General features: G+C 38.6%; 1 protein-coding gene across 1 annotated transcript; it reads left to right on the top strand.

Moving 5' to 3' along the window:
* Nucleotides 1-947: 947 nt before the first annotated feature.
* On the top strand, nucleotides 948-20,306 carry LOC125488402 (Fanconi anemia group D2 protein-like; the record flags this gene model as incomplete). The annotated part of the gene is made up of 11 exons (XM_048621471.1): nucleotides 948-1,047; nucleotides 2,609-2,731; nucleotides 3,981-4,074; nucleotides 5,349-5,420; nucleotides 6,511-6,549; nucleotides 8,355-8,429; nucleotides 11,303-11,377; nucleotides 12,426-12,572; nucleotides 14,377-14,460; nucleotides 16,767-16,862; nucleotides 18,560-20,306. Coding segments are annotated over 10 exons (905 nt in total), but the record flags the coding sequence as incomplete, so codon positions are not given.
* Nucleotides 20,307-21,895: the final 1,589 nt, after the last annotated feature.

Genomic DNA, 21,895 nt, shown 5'->3' with positions numbered 1-21,895 from the left:
AGCACATCTTCTTTACTAACATCAACCTCCTGTAGCCTACCTGCCTGTTTCACAACGTCCTCCTCTACAACTAGGTCCCTCTCAGTTGTGAATACTGAAGAAAAGTATTCATTAAGGACCTCTCCTATCTCTTTAGGCTCTGTGCACAAATTCCTTTTACAATCCTTGATCGGCCCTACCCTTTCTCTGGTCATTCTCTTGTTCTGCACATACGTATAAAAAGCCTTGAAGTTTTCCTTGATCCTATCTGCCAACGTTTTCTCATGCCCCCTTATAGCTCTACTAAGCTCTTTCTTCAGCTCCTTCCTGGCTAACTTGTATCCCTCTAGAGCCTTTTCTGTTCCTCTTTTCCCAAACCTTACATAAGCCTCCTTCTTCCTCTTAACCAGTTGTTCGACCTCTTTTGAGAACCATGGCTCCCTCACTCGACTGCATCTTCTCTGCCTGCTAGGGACAAACATATCGAGCACATGCAGTATGCATACCTTAAACAATCTCCACATTTCTGTGGTGCTCTTCCTTGACAGCATCTGTTCCCAATTTATGTTACCCAGTTCTTGCCTAATGGAATTGTAATTACCCTTCCCCCAATTATAAACTTTACCCTGCCGTATGTACCTGTCCTTATCCATGACTATCGTGAAAGAAACAGAGTTATGATCACTACCGCCAAAATGCTCTCATTTCTTCATCTTCTAAACTGTGTTCCTCTTGTGTGACTGTTGTATATCCTGCAGTTTTTGAGGCTGATAGTGTTTTAAATACACATTAACAATGTGGTTTACATAACATACACTTCTTAACGTACTTTGAAGTCTCTTCTGATCAGAACTTGCCTTTGTTTCCTTATATCTATATGATTACTTTTTAAACTCTATGATGTATGTGACAAGGATAATTTTGTTTTGTTGATGTGACTGCTTAAATAACGATTACTCTCCTTTCAGCATCAATTACACGAGGCTTCTTGTGCCAATCTTGGGTTTTGCCCAGTGGGGAAAAAGAGAAAGGCAATAAATACAATGAAGCTCTTGAAACACTCCTATGGTAAGTAAATTAGTGACCTTCCCTCCATCATAAAGCCATAAATTTTGATGTTTGCTGATGATTGCGGAATGTATAGTATCATTTCAGACAGCTGAGATGCTGAAGCAGTCCATGTCCAACTACAGCAAGATCTAGACAATGGTCAGGTTAGCCTTGAAAAGTTGTAACATTTGCATCACATAAGTGTCCGGCAATGACTACTCACAACAGGAGAGAATCCTGCCATCTCCTCTTGACATCTGACAGTATTACTATGACTGAGTTCATCATTTTCAGTGTTTTGGGGGTTGACCAGAATCTTAATTGGACCAACCACGTAAATATTGTGGAGATAAGAGCAAGTAAATGTTGGAAATTTTGTGGTAAATAACTTACCTCCAGACTCTCCAAAATCTGTCCACAAGTCAGAAATGTGATGGAATACATTACCTTGATAAGTGAAACACCAGTGGCATCCAAAGCTTGACACCATCCAGAATAAACAGCCAACATGATTGAAACCGCATCTACTACCTTAAACATTCATTCTCTTCACCACCAAAGCACAATTACAATACTATGAACAATCCACAAGATGCACTGCAGCAACTCACCAAGGCTCCTTAGTACCTTCCAATCACACACCCTCAGCCACTGAAAAGAACAAGGACAACAGATTTGTGGGATTCTCACCACCTGCAAATTCCTTTCCAAACCACAACGTCCTGGTTTTCAACTATCACAACATTCTTACACAGTTGACCAATACTATGCACAGTACTCCAGACGTTGTCTCACGAGTGACCTGTATAACTGAAGCATAACCTCCCTATCTGGTATTCAGTTCCCCTCACAATAATTGGTAACATATTTACTTTCCTAATTACTTACTGTAGCTACAAACTATACTTTTGTGATTCATGCAAGAGGACAATCAGAACCCTTTGTATGCCAAAGCTTTTGAAATCTCACAATTTAGGTAAAATGATTATATTTTCTATTCATCCTGCCAAAATGGAAAATCATACATTTTCTCATATTTAGTTTCATTTTCCAGGTCTTTGCTCACTTACTTCCCCTGTCGACATCTTTTTGTAGAGTCCTTATGTTAAAACTTGATGGCTTACTTTCTTATCTATCTTTATGTCATCAATAAATTTGGCAACCATAAATTTGGTCCCTTCATCTAAGTCCTTTGTATAAAATGTAAACAGTTGAAGTTCTAACACTGATCCATGTGGCATACTACTCATTACATTCTGTCAACCTGAAAAAGACCCATTTATACCTACCCTCTGCTTCCTGTTTGCCAGCCAATCTTCTATCTATACTGATATGCTACCCTGTACACCATGAGTTTCTACTTTCCTCAGTAACCTTTGATGTCGCACTTCATCAGATGCCTTCAGTTGGTTGCATTAACAGGTCTACAACAGGTGTGTTGCTTGCTTTTCCAGCTTTACTATCAAATGTATGGATGGGAATAAAATAATTTGACGTATGATGTGAAATATTGCTATGTTGGGTGAACATTTATAATCTGATGACATGTTTTTGTTTTATTTTTAAACCATGTTTTCAGTATTTACCTGAAGCATACAGATGACGTGCTGAAGTCTGTGGAGGAAATTGCTGGTGTGGGTGTACCCGAACTGTTGAATTCGACTAAGGATGGGAGCTCAAATACGTTTCCAACACTTTCCAGGTGTGGACAGAGTGCTTCCTCGGCCACCATTTTAAACTTTTGACATTATAGACAGCCATTACCTAAAATCAGATGGTTAAGCTTCCTGGGGCTGTTGCAACGGCTGAAACCATTTCTCTGCCTGTCTGTCTGTCTCTCTCCCTCTCTCTGCATCCCCCCAGTGTACAATTGGTCTCCATTTTCAAAATTATATAGATGGTTTAAGGTGTTTTTTTTTCAATTACTGTCTAGTGTTACCTGTTGGACATTTCTAATAAAGACAGTATTAATGTCAGGATACCAATATTTAAAGTCTTGTTGCACAGCGATAGTTTCCATACCTTTGGACAGAAGTCCAGGTTCAAGTGTCTTCCTCACCCACCCCCCCACCTCAGAGGTGTTTTATAACATGTCTGAACAGACTAATTAAAAAGTAATTGGGTAGCATTTATTGGTCTCATCAAGTTGAAATACTGAAGAGCCAAAGATGCTGATAACATTGTAGCCCATTATGAGTCAACAGCTTAAGGAGAAAATGAGGAAATGGAATACAAATCTGACATTTTAAGGTGGATCACAGACAAAGCAACATTGCTTTGAGGGAAGAATGGTTGAACTTGAAATTTTCATTGGCACTTCCCAGCGCAATATCTTCCTGAGCAATAAGTTACCTGGAGACTTGCTATGGGTTGTTGATTAATGTGAAATGACCTAGGAATAGCTAGGCTGCTAGATTGAGGATATAATGGCATGGGACATGAAGAAGACTAGCAATCTGTTTATACTAATTTGAGTTATTAAATTGCATAAGCTGACAACCAATCATAGTAGTCAAGTTGATCATGAAGAGGTAATTATTTGAGACCATCTCGACTTGAAAGTGGAAGAGCATGTATGGTAGTAAGCCATAGCAATGGATTTAAATATAAGTTTACCAAGGGTTTCACTTTAATGGTGCTTCATCTGGATTCATTGGAGCTGAATTAAACTGTGCCATCAAAGGGCTGGAAATCAGTTTATGCCTGCGACTCCAATAAGACAAACCCAATCTCACTGAGAAATATCATTTGGGATCCAAAAATTCAGTGACAAAAACGAGAAGGTATCACCCCAAGGCTACTGTCGCTGTAAACACGTATAAAATACCATTGGAAAATTTACCATTCTTTTCAAGCGTACTTTGGTGTGAAAAGACATGAAGGTGAAGCTGGAGATTGAGGTTAGGAAAACTTGGCAAAATAGTGAAATAAACTGCTTGATCTCTCAACAGGCAAACATTCATTATCTTCTACCGAGTAATGATGAGTGAATTGGATAAGTCTGTAAAGGGTATTCCAGCTGGCATGCAGTCTGATTCAACTGAGGTAATGTTTATCTTTTGACATTCCACTATTTTGCACCACTTCACTTCTAACCGTATGGAATGAAGCCTGCCACCAGTAGCGCCAGGAGGTGATGGCCTAGTGATATTATTGTTGGACTATTAATCCAGAGATCCAGATAACATTCTGGGGACCCAGGTTCAAATCTCACCAAGGCAGGTGGCAGAATTTGAATTCAATAAAAATCTGGAATTAAGAGTCTAATGGTGACCATGAATCTATTGTCAATTTTTGGAAAAATCCATCTGGTTCACTAATACCCTTTAGGAAAGGAAACTGCTGTCCTTACCTGGTCTGGCCTACAAGTGACTCCAGACCCACAGCAATATGGTTAACTCTTGAACTGCCCTCAGAGCAATTAGGGATGGGCAATAAATGCTAGTCCAGTGATACCCTCATCCCATAAAAATGATTTTTTTTAAAAAATGGGAAAATTGAATAAAAGTACATGAGTAGATTTTCTTTTAAAGGTTTGATGTGTTCGTGGTTAACAATATATGTGGTAGAGGGGATATTGAGAATCTTATTTATTTGTAAGCTTTTTTTAATGGTTACTCGATGTATTTTTTACTCTTTAGATGAAATGTGCTCCCCTTTACTGACAGACGTCCTCTCCATGCACCAGACAGATGTTGATAATTGATAAAATTATATGACCTGCAGATTTGGGATGGTATACAAGATTATGGACAAGAGAAGTATATTTCAGGACTCAGGGACAGTATAAAAACTGTAAACAAATGCTGAGAATGCTGGAGAAACTCAGAAACTTTGGCAGCAGACATTCCCTCTTAAAGCCACTGCAAGGTTCCACAGATGGCGATTGGCATGGTGACGCTGATTGCAGCACTGACCACTGGTTCCAAAAGTTGCTGCTATACATGGACTTGGAGGCCCACGTATCTGGAAAGAAAATTAGAGAGAATGATGCTGGCAGCATTTGTGGAGAAAGAAACAAGTGTGAGAAGAATCATAATGGACTTGAAATGTTAGCTCTGTTTCTGTATCCATAGATGTTGCCAGACCTGCTGAGCTTCTCCAACATTCTCTGCGTTTGTTTCAGATTTTCAGTATCTGCAATATTTTGCCTTTATTAATATAAAAAACATTGTGAAGGCCACTCACCAGAAAGAGCTTGTGATTAGGGGAGCTCATGTTGTAACACCCAAACTATACAAAAATGGGGGTAAATATCAAACTGTTTCAATACATTTTTAAGCCATTTCTATTTTAACTGGAACTGCATTTGGTTTCAGGTACAGATAGAGAAACTGCTGCGATGGAATGTAGCTGTGCGAGATTTCCATATCCTCGTAAATCTTGTAAAGGTAACAAAATAACACATTTTTTTAGTAAGGGTAAGCAATTGCCCTTATTTTCGTATCATTATTCTTTTGATAGGAATATAGGAACAGGAATAGGCCATTTGGTCTGTTCTGCTATTTGATAAAGTCACGGCTGATCTGCCACCTAACTCCTTTTACCTGCCCTTTCCTCATAATCTCTAATTGTGTACAGCTCTGGGCGCCTCATTATAGGAAGGATGCGAATGAACTGGAGAGATTGCAGAAGGAATTTACATGGTTTACAAGAATAATTCCAGGGATGAGGATAGATTAAAGAAGTTGGAACTGTTCTCCTTGAAGAGAAGGAGATCCTTAGGAAATCTAGATAGAAGTTTCCAAAATCATGAGGGATCTGGATAAAGTAGATGGGGAGAAACTGTTCCCAGTTGTAAAAGAATCAAGATCCAAAGGACATAGATTTAAAGAGATTTGCGAAAGAAGCAAATACGAGGTGAGGAAAATCTTTTTCACACAACGAGTAGTTGCAGTATGGAATTCATTGCCTGGATATGTGGCAGAGGCAGGTTCAGTTGAGGCATTCAAGAGGGCTTTGGATGATTATTTGGATGAAAATAATGTGCAAGGATATGAGAATGAAGCAGGAGATTTGCAGTAAGTAATGATGCTCATTTGATGAGCCTGTACAGACATGATGCGCCGAAAGGCCTCCTCCTGCACTGTAACACTTCTCTGATTCTCTGAATACCTCTGGTTAACAATAATCTTATCAATTTCTGATTTAAAATTCACATTCACATTTTACATGGCATGAACTGATGTTGTGGAAGAGAGCTTCAAACTTTCACCAACTTTTAAGGAAGTGTTCTCCAACTTCACGGAATAGTATCTGGTTGAACTCCTCCTTGCCTGTGCCACTCTGAAAGTCTTGGGATTTTCAGTTCCCCTGTTTTCCTGTTTACTGTGTTCCACACTGAACCAGTGCAGGTGAGATAACGGCTGTCTGTTTATATAGCTTCTAATTGTGAACTCTTGCTTTAATATCTATCGTTTACATTGTTCATACTTTGAAGAAATTTATTTTTACATTTATTAATACTTTCTTACTGTGCAGGTGTTTGACAGCAGGCCTATCTTGGGTGTGTGTCTCAAGGTAATCAACTTATAAATTTGATTTAGTTTGACAATGGTGGCTTAGAAAAAAGAATTGCATTCTTACACTATCTTATTATATCATGAAAACATCTCAAAGGGTTTTGTGTCAATGGCTTTATTCCTTGAAGTGCAGTGTCTCTGTTTCATGGGCAAAAGCAGCAACCTTTCATCCCTAGCATGTGCAGTGCTATATGTTTTCCAAATATGTTCAGTATCAGTTGAGAGAAAATTTATTGACCAGGAATATTGGGAGAGTTGTCAACTCTTTCTTGAAAAGTGTCATTGAATATTTAATATCTGCTAGAACAGACAAATGAAACCTTGAATTAGTATCTGAAATGAATAATAGTGTCAGCTTGGCTTAGATGTAGCAGTTATTTCTGAGTCTAGAGGCTGGGGAGTTAAATCTGACACAGAGAATTGAACAGAAAATCTCAGCTGTTACTCTCGTAGAGTTCAATATCAGTAGAGCTGCAGATCTCAGATAGGATAATAAATGGAGGCCATTCTGCCTTCCCAAGTGGATGTGATAGGTCCCCCACAACACTTTTCAAAGAGGAGCAGGGGGACCTCTCTCTGCTGAAGTAAACAATATTTGTCATGCAATATCACTAAAACATAATCTGGTTTTTGTCTGATGACCGTTTGTGGGGCTTTGCTAAGCGTATACTGGTGTTTGAGTTTCCTACAATAGTGACTGCACTTCAAAAGTACTTCATTGGCTCTAAAGCACTTTGCAAATCATGAAGATTACTACATAAATGCAAACATTTATTTAAAATTCCCGACTACAAAGCTCCCTGATTTATGAATGTATGAACCCAACCCTATACATGATTTAATTTTAAAAACCTGAAATATGAACATTTCCCATACTTCGAACAGCTGCTTTCTATTGTCCTGTATTGTGTTCTGACTTGCGTACAAATTGACCTGCAAACAGACTCCAGAACAGAATCAGTTTGCAACCCATGGATTGCTTGCTTTGTTTTGTTGTGTCAACCAGATTACAAGATCACAATCTGTGACGTTGAAATATCTGTGATTGTTCTGGTAATCCACAAGAAGCGGAATATTCTTCAGTTTACAGAACTATAATTTTGTGTCTTTGATAATTGAAGTATAATCTCTTTCTAAAACTGACAATACTGCCAATGATTCTGTTGAAAATAAGATTTTAAAAATTGCTAAAATATTTCTGTTTATTTAATGAAACACTTAAGAAGTTATCGTTTATCATTATTCTCTCTCATCCCTCTTCAGCATGCAGTTTCACATTTGCAACAAATTGTCATTTTGCAAGGCCCATCCTGATAGGAGAAAAATGCCCACTTTAACCTCTGCCTCCAGAATTTCAATTCTGTAACTCCAGAATAGCTGCTAAAAATGATATACCTTAATCTTACCATCGGGCAAATTAGGTTCTCTGTTCTGTAATGTCTCAATACTAGTCTTGAACCTTTTTTAGAAGGCATAAGAAAGTAGAATGCAATGACTCTGTTCGATTTTTCTATGACATCACCCGCTCCCTTAACCCGAAGAGGAATAAATGCCTAGCCCGTAATTATTGCCTATCTTTCACTGTGTGTGACCAAGACTTTGATTGTGGGAATTACAAAATTGCAATGTTTTCCTAACTACTACCTTTAGCATAGTACACTGAAATGCCAAACTGCCATAAATTAGATCAATTAAACTCTTTGATTTTGTGTGTACAGCCCAATTTTAATAGTAGTTAGTTGTACAAAGATGGTATTGCCATAGTATTTTAATCTAATGCATGATTATATTTTTGTAATGCAGCATGGACGCCTTTTCATTGAATCGTTTCTTAAGCAAGGCATGCCACTCCTCGACTACAGCTTCAAGAAACACAGGGTATGAATTTCCAGCAAAAAGTACAAGTTTAATAGAAAATAAGATGAAATTGAGAACAAAGCCACTATCTAGCCAATTGGTTCAGATCATTTAATTATAGTCTAATGATGTGTGGTTTTGAAACGGGTCAAAAACCACCATGACCAAACTGAAAATTGATGCAGAGCTACAACAGATTAGTTAGTTCCTGAAGGAGTTAGAAAAAAATGAGGTTAAAAACAAGGACACAAATTATATACGGTCTAACACGATCTCAAAACATTTCAAAGTGCTTTATAGCCAATGAAGTACGTTTGAAATGTAGTCATTGTTATGCTGTTGGAAGCATGACAACCAAATTTGTTGAAGTGACTTCCTGCAAACAACAATGAGATATTGACCATACAACCTGCTTTGGTGATATTGATTGAAGGATAAATAATGACCCGAACATTGTGAAGAACATCCACTTTCCTTTCCAAAATTGTATGAGAGGATCCTTTACGTCCACCCAAGAGGCGTTTAATACTTTATAAAAGAGGGAACCTTAAAACCATGAACATGCCCACAGGACTGAGAAAGCAGGTATGACCTCTGTTTAATTCATTGTCCAAAAGAGGGAACGCCAAAACACACAATGTGTTCTCGGAACTGTAGACATTACAGGCCCATTGTGTACACAGATTTCTGGAATGAGATGTTAACCCAGAATATTTTTGGCTTTGATGTGAGAGTTCTACTATTAAAGCAAGATTGACGTATAAATTTTAACAGGTGAATTATTGAAATGCTGGTGATTGAACCTGGACTTTGTGCATGCAGTTTTTAATGCATATATGCTGAAAATCAATACAGACAAAATGGAATTTCTGTGGTCGTTTAGATATTGATAATTATCAGTAAATCACATTAAAAAGTGATTTTAGGAAATATGTAGTTCAGTCACACCTTTCTGCTTTATTTCTATATAGCTTCTATTTCGTCTGCCATTCCCACAGCTAGGAGCACGGCAACAAATTTTCTCCCAGGTGTTGGCTGATGCTACTCTGTATCTAGTATAAAACAAAGCACTGCAGGTGCTGAAAATTTGAAACAAAAAACAGGAATTGCCAGAGAAACTCAGTAGGTCTGACAACATCTGTGGAGAGAAAGCAGAGTTAATGTTTTGGTCCAGTGACCCATAAGAGCTGAAATTATTTTGTATCTGTCTGCTTTGGAGTGAATTTTGCAAATATTGTTTACCTGTCTGAAGTGCTTCTTTTGTACAACCCATTCTGAAATGAAGAACAATGGCCTGAATTTCTGCAATGACAGAGATGGTCTCCAACTTAGCTAAAATGGCTCTGGAGCACCAATTCTAGAGGTCCTGCTCCTAAAACGGGCATCCAGTACTTTTGTTGGGGGTGGAATGTGAGAAGATTATATGTCATAAACAAAACCAGAAATTGCTGGAAAAGCTCAGAACTGGTTCTGAGGAAGGGTCACTGGACCTGAAACGTTAACTCTGATTGCTCTCCACAGGTGCTGCCAGACCCGCTGAGATTTTACAGCAATTTCTGTTCTTGTTTCTGATTTCCAGCATCCGCAGTTCTTTTGGTTTTTATTTACCAAGATTATATGTCCGCGGTTTGCAAAGCCAGCTGAACATTTTAAAGTGCAACTGCTTTCAAGCAGAAACTTGAGTAAAGAGAATAGATCAAAGAAGTTGGGACTGTTCTCCTTGAAGAGAAGGAAGTTGAGAGGAGATTTAATTGAAGTTTTCAAAATCATGAGCAGCAGGATACATAGATAAGGAAAAGCTGTTCCCACTCATTAAAGAAACAAGATGGAAAGGGTATACATTCAAAGTGATTTGCAAATGAAACAATTTTTTCAAACAGCGAGTGCTTAGGGTATGGCATGCATTGCCTCGAAATATGGTGGAGATAGGTTCAATTGAGGCATTCAAGAGGGCATTGGATGATTATTTGAGGAGAAATAGTATGCAACGGTATTGGGATGAAGGAGAAGATTCGCACTTGGTAATGATTCTCTTTTTGAAGAACTGGTGCAAACACAGTTAGCCAAATGGCCTCCTTCTGCACCATAACAGTTCTGAGAGGGAATAGTGAATTCATCAACATACATTTAGGACTTTATTTTTATCACTCCAACATGGGTCCCGAAGCTTGTCCTTGTGGATACGAGGTAAGTTGGCATCCAGGATATATGGAAAAATGTGGAACCATGGTTTAGCGTGAGTTAGCACCAAGTTGATAAGGGTCTATGAAGTGCCATAGCAGGTGGGTGGAAATGAATAGGTTAGCATGAAGGATCTGAGGGGCTCTTAGATGTGAATATAGAACGTGAGGTTGTATGGGTTGACATGGATGGTGCATATGTTGGGCAGTTTGAGGGCTAGAGGGCTGTTCATTTTTAAACAGAAAAAATTTTGGATCAGCAATTGGTGGGGAGGATCTTTTCACACAGCTTCTCTGCACTCAGCAGTCCCTCAATTTTTTCTGGGGAACTTGTGCTTGACTCGGTTTAAGACCTACCCACTCCAGAATGCAAAGTAGACTATTCGGGACACTTCTTCTCCCAGTTTGGATTTGTGGAGATAGTAATTTGTAAAATTCTGTGCTCCTGACTCCAAGCAAATTTCAGCTTTGTTCCAAAGTCAGCTGAAATGACTATGTTGTTTCATTGTGCTGATGTAAAAAATTTTCTTACTTTTAGACCAGAATAACTCGTGGTATGTATTTTGATTTGATGCAAGAGTGTTGCTGTAGTGATGAGAGAGGTGGCGTGCGGGGGAATGATGTTACAAGTTCACATTGAGTGAACTCTTGCTTTATTTACATTATAACTGCTTTTAGGTTTGTCTACTGAGAGTATCCTATTTTTTCTTAAAGGGGGATGTTCAGAGTTTGCTGAAGACCTTACAGCTGAGTACTCGTCAGCTCCACCATATGTGTGGACATACCAAGGTATGACTGTAACACACAGGATTGTTGGAGTTTGAAGCGAGTTCATATCAGCAAGCTTTCTTGTTACAAATTTGAATTTGATGACAGGTTGTCTAATGATTATGTAATTTCTGTTAATTTTACAATTCTTGTATCTCAGATTAGTTTCCTCAATACTAGAAACTAAGAGGATCTGAGACCTCATTCAGCTGATATAAGTAAGAAAGATATGGAAAAACATAGCTTGATATTGGTAGAACTGCCCTTTGTCTCTGCATTAGGAATATCAAAACCTTTTTCACAGGGAATGCTGTCAGTCATTAAGGACAAAATCTTCATCCAGTCATTTTGGATTGATATTCAGCTCATTATAATGAAACAAGCTTGTGAATCAACTGTGCTGCCCTAGCAACATTGCTGTAAAAATGCCATCTAAGGTGCTGGATGGACATAACTTTGTGGAATAACCCGAATTGTTAACATTATGGACAATGAAAAGATTACAGAAATGCAATTTTAAATGTGGAGTAATGCATATTGACAGTGTTAACACAGTTGGTTTTGCAAAACAAGCAAAAGCATTTTTATTCCTATATAAAACAAAATGTATATGTTCCAGCAACTAAACATTTGATATCACCATATTGGATGGCTACAGTGCCAAGAAGTCTCAATATTACAGTGAATTAGTTGCAAGTGAATTGTGGTCGCATTAGCTGTGGATTTTCCAAATTGTTTTATCTTAATGTCACAATTGCTTTTAAATGATGTTCTCTTAGTATTAAATTAATGTTTATCAGAAAATCCAATCTATTTGGAATCTGTAATTTAACTAGCTGCCAATAAAATACCTGTTTGGGAAGAACCCACCTCAAAATAATGGATGAGAAGAGCTGTGTTATTATAAGGTTAGTACCCAAAAACAGAAGTGTATCCTGTAATAAAGATGCCCCCAAAAAAATGGAGTAAGATATGAATTGGCACGTTATAGACCAGCTAGTCTTACTTTAATCTAGACTTTACTGTCAACTAAATATATTTCATCCCATCCTTCTGACTTGATTTGCAGCTCAACCAGGATACTAATCTGACCAATCATGTCCCACCACTGAAGAAGTTGTTGGAAATATTTGTGTATCGAGTCAAAGCAATGTTGACTATCAATAAGTGCCAAGAGGCATTCTGGCTAGGAAACCTCAAAAACAGAGATCTGCAGGTCAGTAGAAGTGTAGATTTCTGTGTTTTGGTTCAACACAGTGCGGTTGTGTATTTCTGAATTGTTATATGTCAATTGGCGTGATGCATTTGCTCTTTATTACTATATTTACATCTCCAAATATTTTGAGGTTGGGGCGGCTAGTTCCTCCTAAGCCACAACTATTACCTTCTGCATATGCCATCATCTTTCCTTATTATGTTGAACTCAAGCATCATCATGTCAACTGTGGCTCAGTTGGTAAATGGCTGTTTCAGATTCAAGTCCCATGATACAGAATTAAGCAGCAAGTTCTGGGCTGACATTCCACTGGGATACTGAGGGAGTGCTGTGTTATTGGAAGTGGCATAGTTCAGACAAAAGGCCTGGTGTGCCCTCTGAGGTGGACTTAAAATATGCTACAGCATCTTTGAAAAGGAATGGGTAAGTGCCCTCAGTACCTGGCCAATATTTATTCCTCAATCAACCACACAATGTCACACATACTCTGGGTGGTATTTCCTATCAGGAATTCCTCATCTATCTCATCTTCTGTTGTACTCTTTGCAGTCTTTATAGTAATATATGTGATGAGCACTTGCCATTCCCTGCTAACCCACTAAACTGCACCTCCCCAACCCATATTTGTTAGATTTATCGTGCATAGTTAAGTGTTACATTAAATTAGCCTGATTTTGGTAGCCATTGCTATTCATCAACAGTGTGAAGTTAACATTTTATTAAAGCAAGATAAAGGCATATAGTGACTGCCTGATGTTAGATGACTTGGTATATGAAGATGAAGTCATAATATGAATTCATGAGGTGCTTCAGAAATGGAATTCAGAGTACTCAAGGAATGTGTTACCATCTGGTGCTTTTGTACATATTCTGGTGACTTGTTACAGACTGAAAGTTATCTCTGACTACTTGATAGAACTTCTGTGTATCTTTATCATCATCATATCATATCATCATATAATTCCTACAGTGTGGAAACAGGCCATTCGGCCCAACACGTCCACACTGAGTCTTCCAAGACCCCATCCAATCCCTGTAACCCTGCATTTCCCTTTTCTAATCCATTTAACTAACACATCCCTGGACACTATGGGCAATTTAGCTGTCAACCAACATTTCAGTGTAAAGTGTTTTTTTATTCTTTCACAAGATGTGAGCATTGTTGGCTAGGCCAGCATTTATTGCTCATCCCGGGTTGGGGCACCTTTTTTGAACATTTGCAGTGCATGGGATGCAGGTATACTCCCTGCTATTAGGAGGGTATACTGGGATCTTCATCCAGCTTCAGTGAAGAAGCATTAATATAGTTCACAGTTAGGTTGGGGTGTCACTTGGTGGGGAACTTCTGGTTCTGGTGTTCTCCTACATCTGCTACCCTTATCCTTCTAAGTAGGAGAGGTTGCATGTCTGGAAGCTGTTGTCAAAGGGTCCTTAATAAGTTGCTGGCTGTGCAGTTTGTAGGTGGTAGACACTATAGCCATCATGGTGACAAAAGCAAATATTTACGGTGGTGCATATGATGCTAACAAAGCAGCCTGCTTCATCCTGAATCGTATCAAGCTTCTAGAGTGTTATTCTAGTTGCACTAGGTAAATGGAGAGAATTCCATTACATTCCTGACTTGTGCTTTATGCTTGGTAAATAGTCTTCACCATCAGAAGGTGAGTTGCTCACCACAGAATTCCTAGCCTTTGTCTTGTACTTGTAGCCAGAATATATATGGTTGGTCCAGTTTCTGGTCATTCTTTGCCGATCACACTGAATACTTTAGCGGTTTGCTTATTTGACTGTTGTTTTCACACAGGGAGAGGAGATCCTGTCCCAGGTATCCCAACAAGAGAGTGGGGGTGATGAAGAATCAGAGTTACCTGAAGATGATGCAGAGGAGGTAAAGTCTTGGAGTGGTATCAATCACAGTAAAATATCTTGCTGTGACTGTACAAGAAACATCCCACTGCAACAACAGCTTACATCTATATGACACCTTTACCATAATAAAAATGTTACATGGTGCTTCAAAGCCATGCTTAATGTGAAATCTGACACCTTATTATACAAACCACTAATAAGGCAAATGGTACAAAATTTGGTTGAAGATGCAAAGTTGAAGGTATATCTGAAAGAAGAAGAGGGGTTTAGGGAGGGAATTCCAGAGCTTAGCGCTGAGGCACCTAAAGGCATGACCACCAATGGTGGAGCAATTAAAATTAAGAATGCTCAAGAACCTAGAATTAGATCAGCACATATATCTTAGAGAGATTTGAAAACAAAAGGATGAGAATCTTTAAAATGTGGCATTGCCTGCCTGGGAATTGGTGTTTGTCAGTGAGCAAGAGAGAAACCATTCCGGAAATGATTAGGTATGAGTGGAGGTATGAGGCTGCCACATAGCCAGACAATTATAGACAGAGGAGGTGTGGTTAAACATACTATAACTTAACAAACAGCTCAGGAAGGATGAAGTGTGATGCCCCAGACCTTTGCCACAGTCACAGGTTTTGGAGAGAGTTATTTCAGTACTGAGACATGGGCAAAAAGATGATTGGAGGGATTCAAAGAGGGAGATCCAAGAAAGGTAGTCACAGATTTGGAGGATGTCGGAGATGGGATAGCAATTTGCAAGGATAGTGGGATCACTGGTTGTTTGTTTGAGGAAGAGGTGATGTCACAATTTGGGAGGAGCGAGGGACAGGACCAGAAGGGAAAAACTGTTAACAATATCAGCTGACATGAGGACCGGCGAGGGAGGTTGGGTGGTCAGCAGTTTAATGGGAATAAGATTAAGGAAGTTGGAGGTTGGTCCCATGTTGACGTCACTGTGGTGTAATTGACAGGAAATGTTGAATCATCAGATGGGGAGAAGACCTTACACAAAATTATGCTTGCGTTTCCTAGATTCATATACTATCTGTCAGATAGTAATTCAATCAGTGGCTTCCAGTAGATAACAGGGAACAACTTAAAAAAATTCAGATGTTGCCTTAAAATATGCGAATGATTCACTTTGATGACCTGCTCTTTCCTGGAATAATGCTAAACGTTAACTTTCTCCAGTTGCTCTGCAGGTAAGTGTGCCCTGTGGTAAAATACTAAGCCATATAAATCATGGGCAACCTTGACCAGTCAGTATGTAAGTCATTCATGTAAGGACTTACATCCCAGGAATAAGTCAAGGGAACTGTTTCTAATGCAATTATATTCTTTTTCAAATAATAAGACTGAAGCTGTTCCCGGTATTCCAGATGTGGTCTTACCAATGCTCTACATCACAGCTGCAGTAATAATTCTCAGCTCCCTATCTCTGTTTTCTGAAGTAGTGTCTATGTAATGCCCAGATGTAGGAGTATCCTAACATTTCTTTAGAAAAGGTTTTGAAGTGAGAAGACCCAAGGTTGGTTGGATTCTCTTTCTTAAGTGATTTGCATCTTTTGTGGTTATTGATTTCCATCAACAACCAGAAGACGTGAAACCAGCAATCAGCCTGCATTTCCTTCCCTTGTTTTCTGGCACAAGGCTGTGCTGGGCATTTGCCTGAATTTGCATTGCACAATGATCCATAACTCATTCTGGGCAGCAAAATATCCAATAGTTGGAGGCTAGGGAAAGCAATGCCTTGGTCTTTTGCCTTTCTGACTGCTGTGAATTCATCTGTCAATGAAACTTGCAACCTGAACAGTAGAAAGGAAACACTTGCATTTATCTAGTGCCTTTCACAATTTCAGAAGTAGTCTTGTGCAGCTAAGAAGAACTTTTGAAGTATAGTCACTATTGTAATATGGGCAACATGAAAGCCAATCTATAAAACCAAACTACAACAACAACATGATGAAAAGCTTGTTTTCAGTAATTGTGAATGAGTGATAAATATGGGACAGGGAACTAGGAATAATTCCTGTTTACTTTCTTCAAAATAGTCACTGGGGTCCACTTAAGTGGGAAGATGTGGTCTCTGCTTAATAAATCATCCAAAAGATGGCACTGGAGTGTTTGCCTAACTTTGTCCCATTCTAGAGATTCTGAAGAAAATCTCCTGACTTGTTCGAAGATACCTACTGCGCCAGGGTGGGCGAATGATGAAATAGTAAACAAATTACTTATGATCTTTATTTACCTTGGAAACCTTGCTTTTCTTTATTATCTACTGATAGAAAACAGAGAAAGCATCACAGAATTTGTTTGTTTGTTTCTTTATAGGAGACTGAGGATGAGTTAGATGGTCGTGAGTCAGATACAAGGAAAACTAAAAGGGATGACGATGAAGGAAGTACTGAAGTCTCTGACAGTGATTAGGTCTGTATTTATTGTATGTAGCACTACTGCAGAGTATAACACTTCCTAGATTCAGTTTCACAATGCAGATGTATCTCTTGCTGCAGCTTGTTTCTTACTGTCCTGGACAGTCGAAGGTAAAGTAGCGAGTGTCCTTTTCTCTCCACAATTGGGATTTTGAGTCTTAAAAGTGCTTTTAAATCCTTCACGATTATAGGCTTCCTGAGCCATAATACAGCAGCTACTAAGGATTTAATTTCCCCGCTGCAGTGCTACTTAGCACAGTTGTATAAAAGTTCCTTCACGATTTTAAGACATCCCAGAGCGTTTTACAGCTAAATTACATGGCCCTCCAGTACTCGATTTGAACAGTCAGTCAGCAGCTGGGTAGAAGTATTCCATAAAAGAGTTCTATACAAGCATGTTGTGTGCTGTCAGAGGAACCAAAACCCAAATTAAGAATACAAAAGCTGAATAGTGCAGAGACTTGACTTGCCCCTTTCATCATGTTGAATTGCATGTTCTACACTGGAGACCTTGCATGATAAGACAGGGGATCATTGAACATTTAAACAACTATGTGGTGGTAGAGAATGAGAACACCATCAAGCTGTCCTGTCAAAAATCTGATATCAGAGTCAACCAAATTTACATTGCCAGTACTATGTTTTGCATTGGCTTTTCATCTGATAAAATGCATCACATTCTTATTTTTCTCCTTTAGGTTAAGGGTATAGCATGTCAATGTATTGGACTGGCAACGCAGACATTGTGAATTCAGATTCTACCATAGTAACCTGAGAAATTAATTCAATAAGTCTGATCATCTGCAGGCTTGCATTAGCGGAAAAATTATCAGCAAAACTACTAGATTGTCACTAATATCTTTCAGGGAAGGATATTCCTATCCCAGTTCTGAGGAAGGATCACTCGACTTAAAACATAACTCTGATTTCTCTCCACAGATGTTGCCAGACCTGCTGAGCTTTTCCAACAATTTCTGTTTTTGTTTCCGATTTACAGCACCCACAGCACTTTTGGTTTTTGATATCCCTATTATGTCCAGCCTAGCCCATAATAGGGTCAGTGCTTGCTGCCCTCTGAAGTGGTTCAGCAAACCACATACATCACTTTATCAGGACTAGTGACTGGTGTTAAATGTAATATCACCCATGCTATCAATATCTGAAGAAGAAATAAATTTTCTGATTTTCTTCAACCTCAAGTTACCCCAAATCTCATCCATAACTACTGACACCAGGCTGGAGGCATTTGAGATCTGCTAGGGAAGAGCCAATGGCTTGGTTTACTAAAAGTAACATCACCATAGTCCTGGAGGATGAAAAGAGTAATCTCTCTTGGTTTATCAATGCACTAACAAACAGGTTTTTTGAACCCATCTTGGCTAGTGATGATCTCTGCCAATTCTGCTGGAGAATGACAAAGAATATAAGAAGGGAGTTGTTCCTATGTACAGTGTAAAATCAGTAGAAGAATCACTCCCATCCAATATGTAGTAATTATATGAATCCCAAAGAAGGCAAGAATCTGGATTGAACAAAGAGAGAAAGTTATGAGAAAATAGAGAAGAGAAAATTACTTTAAATTTCTGCTATTTTATCAGTACAAATAGCAATAAGTTTATCTTTTTTGAAATCCTTGTTAAAAGTTGCAATTTATTCAACCTAATCCAATTGTATTCCTTTCTCTTGTTCTAGGTCAGTCCTGATGCCTTATCAAAACCTAGGGTAAAGAATAGCCAGCTGTATCTGTCATACAGTTCATGACGTAAATTATGCAAAAAAAAAAATCTGGCAATGTCCAGGACAATAGAATTTACCAAACTACTTAAGTGAACTTGGGGAATTAATATAATTGCAAAGTCATATAATACAGCATGAAAAGGGGCTGCAATTCCTAGAAAGCTTTATGATATTTATAATGCTATTTTGTTCCATATGTGTACAGTTTTTTTCCTTTACCTACAGCATTTAGCATTTATTTTACCAGTCACGCTTGTGCCATCAATTTTGTGATTGAAATTTGCATTTAAAAATACAATGTTAATGTGACAAAGGGAGCAGAACACTGGCCATGGGGAAGATATGCAGTAACATGAATTAGTAAATCTGTATTCCAGTTCCGCATTCTTTGTATTGATCTCTCAACTCCCTCAATACGGACAATAGGCTAATGAATGCCTGAAGTTCTCACAAAGGACAGAATAACTGAAAGAAAAGTCATTCCAACTCTGTGGTCCCCACAGGATGAGAGGGAGAGAGAGAGAGCAGGTACTGTATCCTGCTTACTCTTTTCTAACATAGCTGGTAAGGCAGTATAATCTACATAAATTTGATTTAATCATGAAATTCACCAACTCTCAGTGAGCTCCGCAACTTGCCATTTGTGTGCAATGATCATTCCTCAGAATCCCTCAAAACAACATTAAAAAATCAGTAATTTATCTCTGTTTAAGGAATACAGTGCAGCTGCTGATTTCGTCAGCCAGAGCACATTACTTAGTACTAATGGCCAACGGCTTTCAACTGTGGAATGACCAGTCAAAGGTACTGTCTTCCCTTTTAAATAGCATAGTTTTATTAATTCCTACCACTTGTGACCTGACATTATGCCAGATAAAATGGATCAACATAAATCTTCAACATTTAGGCGAAACTACTTGTGAATTTTTTTCTACACCTGATCTTAGATTGTAAGTTGTGTGAAGCAATGTTACAGGGCCGAGGTTGAGGCGATCTAACTTGTAAAATTTATAAGAGGAGGTCTTTGAGACCTGCTGGTCCAAGTATGAACAGGATTTGTTTCTTGTCCTTTAATTTTTTTATCCTTAATTTAAAATCAATTGATTTCAAATAATCTGATTAATTAAAATGTTTGACAGTAAATTTAACTTAGTTGTGTTATTTACATCCTATAATTTAAAATTATTAGCATTTTCTCTGCCCACAAACTAAATTAATAGACTAAAGACAATGTAATGATATGTCCATGGTGAAGTCACATTGCTGCTACCTTGTCATCAAACAGTATATCTGATTTTGTTGTTATTTTCCTAGAATTGAAAACGTTCATTTAATTTGAATTAAAGTTCAGGGGTTACTTTAGGCAGGCATATTACAGGGTGGATGCTTAGAAAGGAAAGTTGAAGACATTTTTTAATGAGGGATTCCAATGTAGTACATTAAAGCTGAATTGCACACCAACACCATGGTGCTCTTAGGACTAGGTTTGTTTCTGCACCTAGATGGGAAATGGCTCTGAAATTTCACTGCACTGCCCTCTGTGTTTTATCAAAATATAAGAACAATTGCTTTTGATAGATAAAGTCCTGCAGTCCCTTTTTGGTTCTGATTGTATGGGCAATGAGATCCAATTGTAAACTGTTTTTTGTTAAAAGGTTATGCTGCTGTATAAGAATTAATAAAGGTTATTATTTAATTGTTATCATGTTTTTTTTTATTAGAAATTCCTCTTAAATAATTGGGATGAAGATTATTCCATGATTTTTACTGGAAAAAGTACGGCTAAAATAATTCCTAAATCTGGCCATTGACCAGGTGTTTTCAGCATTGAATCAATGCCATCCATTGTCTTCTCTTAGACAGTTCTTGGGTTTGAGGTTGACTTGCTACTGCTCTAGTTCAAGAGATTCTGAGATGGTTGACCAGTCCAGTGCATGAACTGCAGGCTCCTATGTGTGACAATTGGTGCTTGCAGGATTGGGTAGATGACTTGTTGCAGATTTTTGCACACTGCCTCAACTTTACCTTTGCACATTCCTGATGAAGTGTCTCAATATGTTTGATGCATTCTGAAATGAACTTTCATTTTGGTTCATCACAAACCAGGATCTTGACCCAAGGGGTAATTTTCTCACACAGAAGGTTGCGCTTGTATGGAATGAGCTGTCAGAGGACGTGGTGGAGGTGGGTACAATTGTAACATCTGGGTGGGTATATGAATAGAAAGAGTTTAGAGTGACATGGGCCAAATGCTGGCAAATGGGACTAGGTCAGAGTGGGATGTCTGGTCAGATTGGGATGTCTGGTCAGAGTTGATCAGTTGTACTGAAGGGTCTGTTTCCGTGCTGTATGACACTATGATGTTTGATCTCTTCAGGGATTCTTTGAAGACATCCCTCAAGTGTTTTTGCACGTGGCCAAAGCAAAGCTTAATAATGCTTCTTGTTCAACTGTAGCAAAATTCCAGTGTCTTGGAATAATGTGTGATTAAACCATCTGGTTTTATTTGGTTTCAGTTTTTATCTTGTTTTATTTTGGTTGCTCCTAAAGTCTAATTTCTTTAAAACTTGACTTTTGTTAATCATTTTAAATAATAATTTCACTCTATGTTTGTGTTTTGCCTGCATACAGATGGCGAGTTGTCCAACCATGGCTTAGGGTTGATCAATTCTTAAGAAAAAATTGAATTACTGAAATTGCACACATCGTTCAAGTCCTGATTCAACTATTTTCTATTCATTTGTGGAATGTGGGCATTGCTGGCTGGGGCAACATTTATTGTTTGACCCATTTTGCCCTTGAGAAGATGGTGGTGATGAGCTGCCTTCTTGAACTGCTGCAGTCCACCTACAGTGCCATTAGAGAGGAAATTCCAGAATTTTGACACAGTGACAGTGAAAGAATGGTGATATATTTCCAAGTCAGAATGGTGCATGGCTTTGAGGGGAATTTGCAGGTCGTGGTGTTCCCACATATCTGCTGCCCTTGTCCTTCTAGATGGAAGTGGTTGTGGGTCTGGAAGGTGCTGTCTGCGGATCTTGGATGAATTTCTGCAGTGCATCTTGTAGATAGTACACTGCTGCTACTGAGCGTCAGCTGTGGAGATAGTGAATGTTTGTGGATGCAGTACCAATCAAGTGGGTTGTTTTGCCCTGAACGATGTCAAGCTTCTTAAGTGTTTTTGGAGCTGCAACCATCCACGCAAGTGGGGAGTAATCCATCGTACTCCTGATTCGTGCGTTGTAGATGATGGACAAGCTTTAGGGAGCACAGTAATCCTAGCCTTGACCT

Source organism: Rhincodon typus, unplaced genomic scaffold, assembly GCF_021869965.1.
Source record: "Rhincodon typus isolate 14 unplaced genomic scaffold, sRhiTyp1.1 hic_rhity00000689, whole genome shotgun sequence".
NCBI lineage: Eukaryota > Metazoa > Chordata > Chondrichthyes > Orectolobiformes > Rhincodontidae > Rhincodon > Rhincodon typus.
This window is presented reverse-complemented; position numbering and strand designations above follow the sequence as displayed.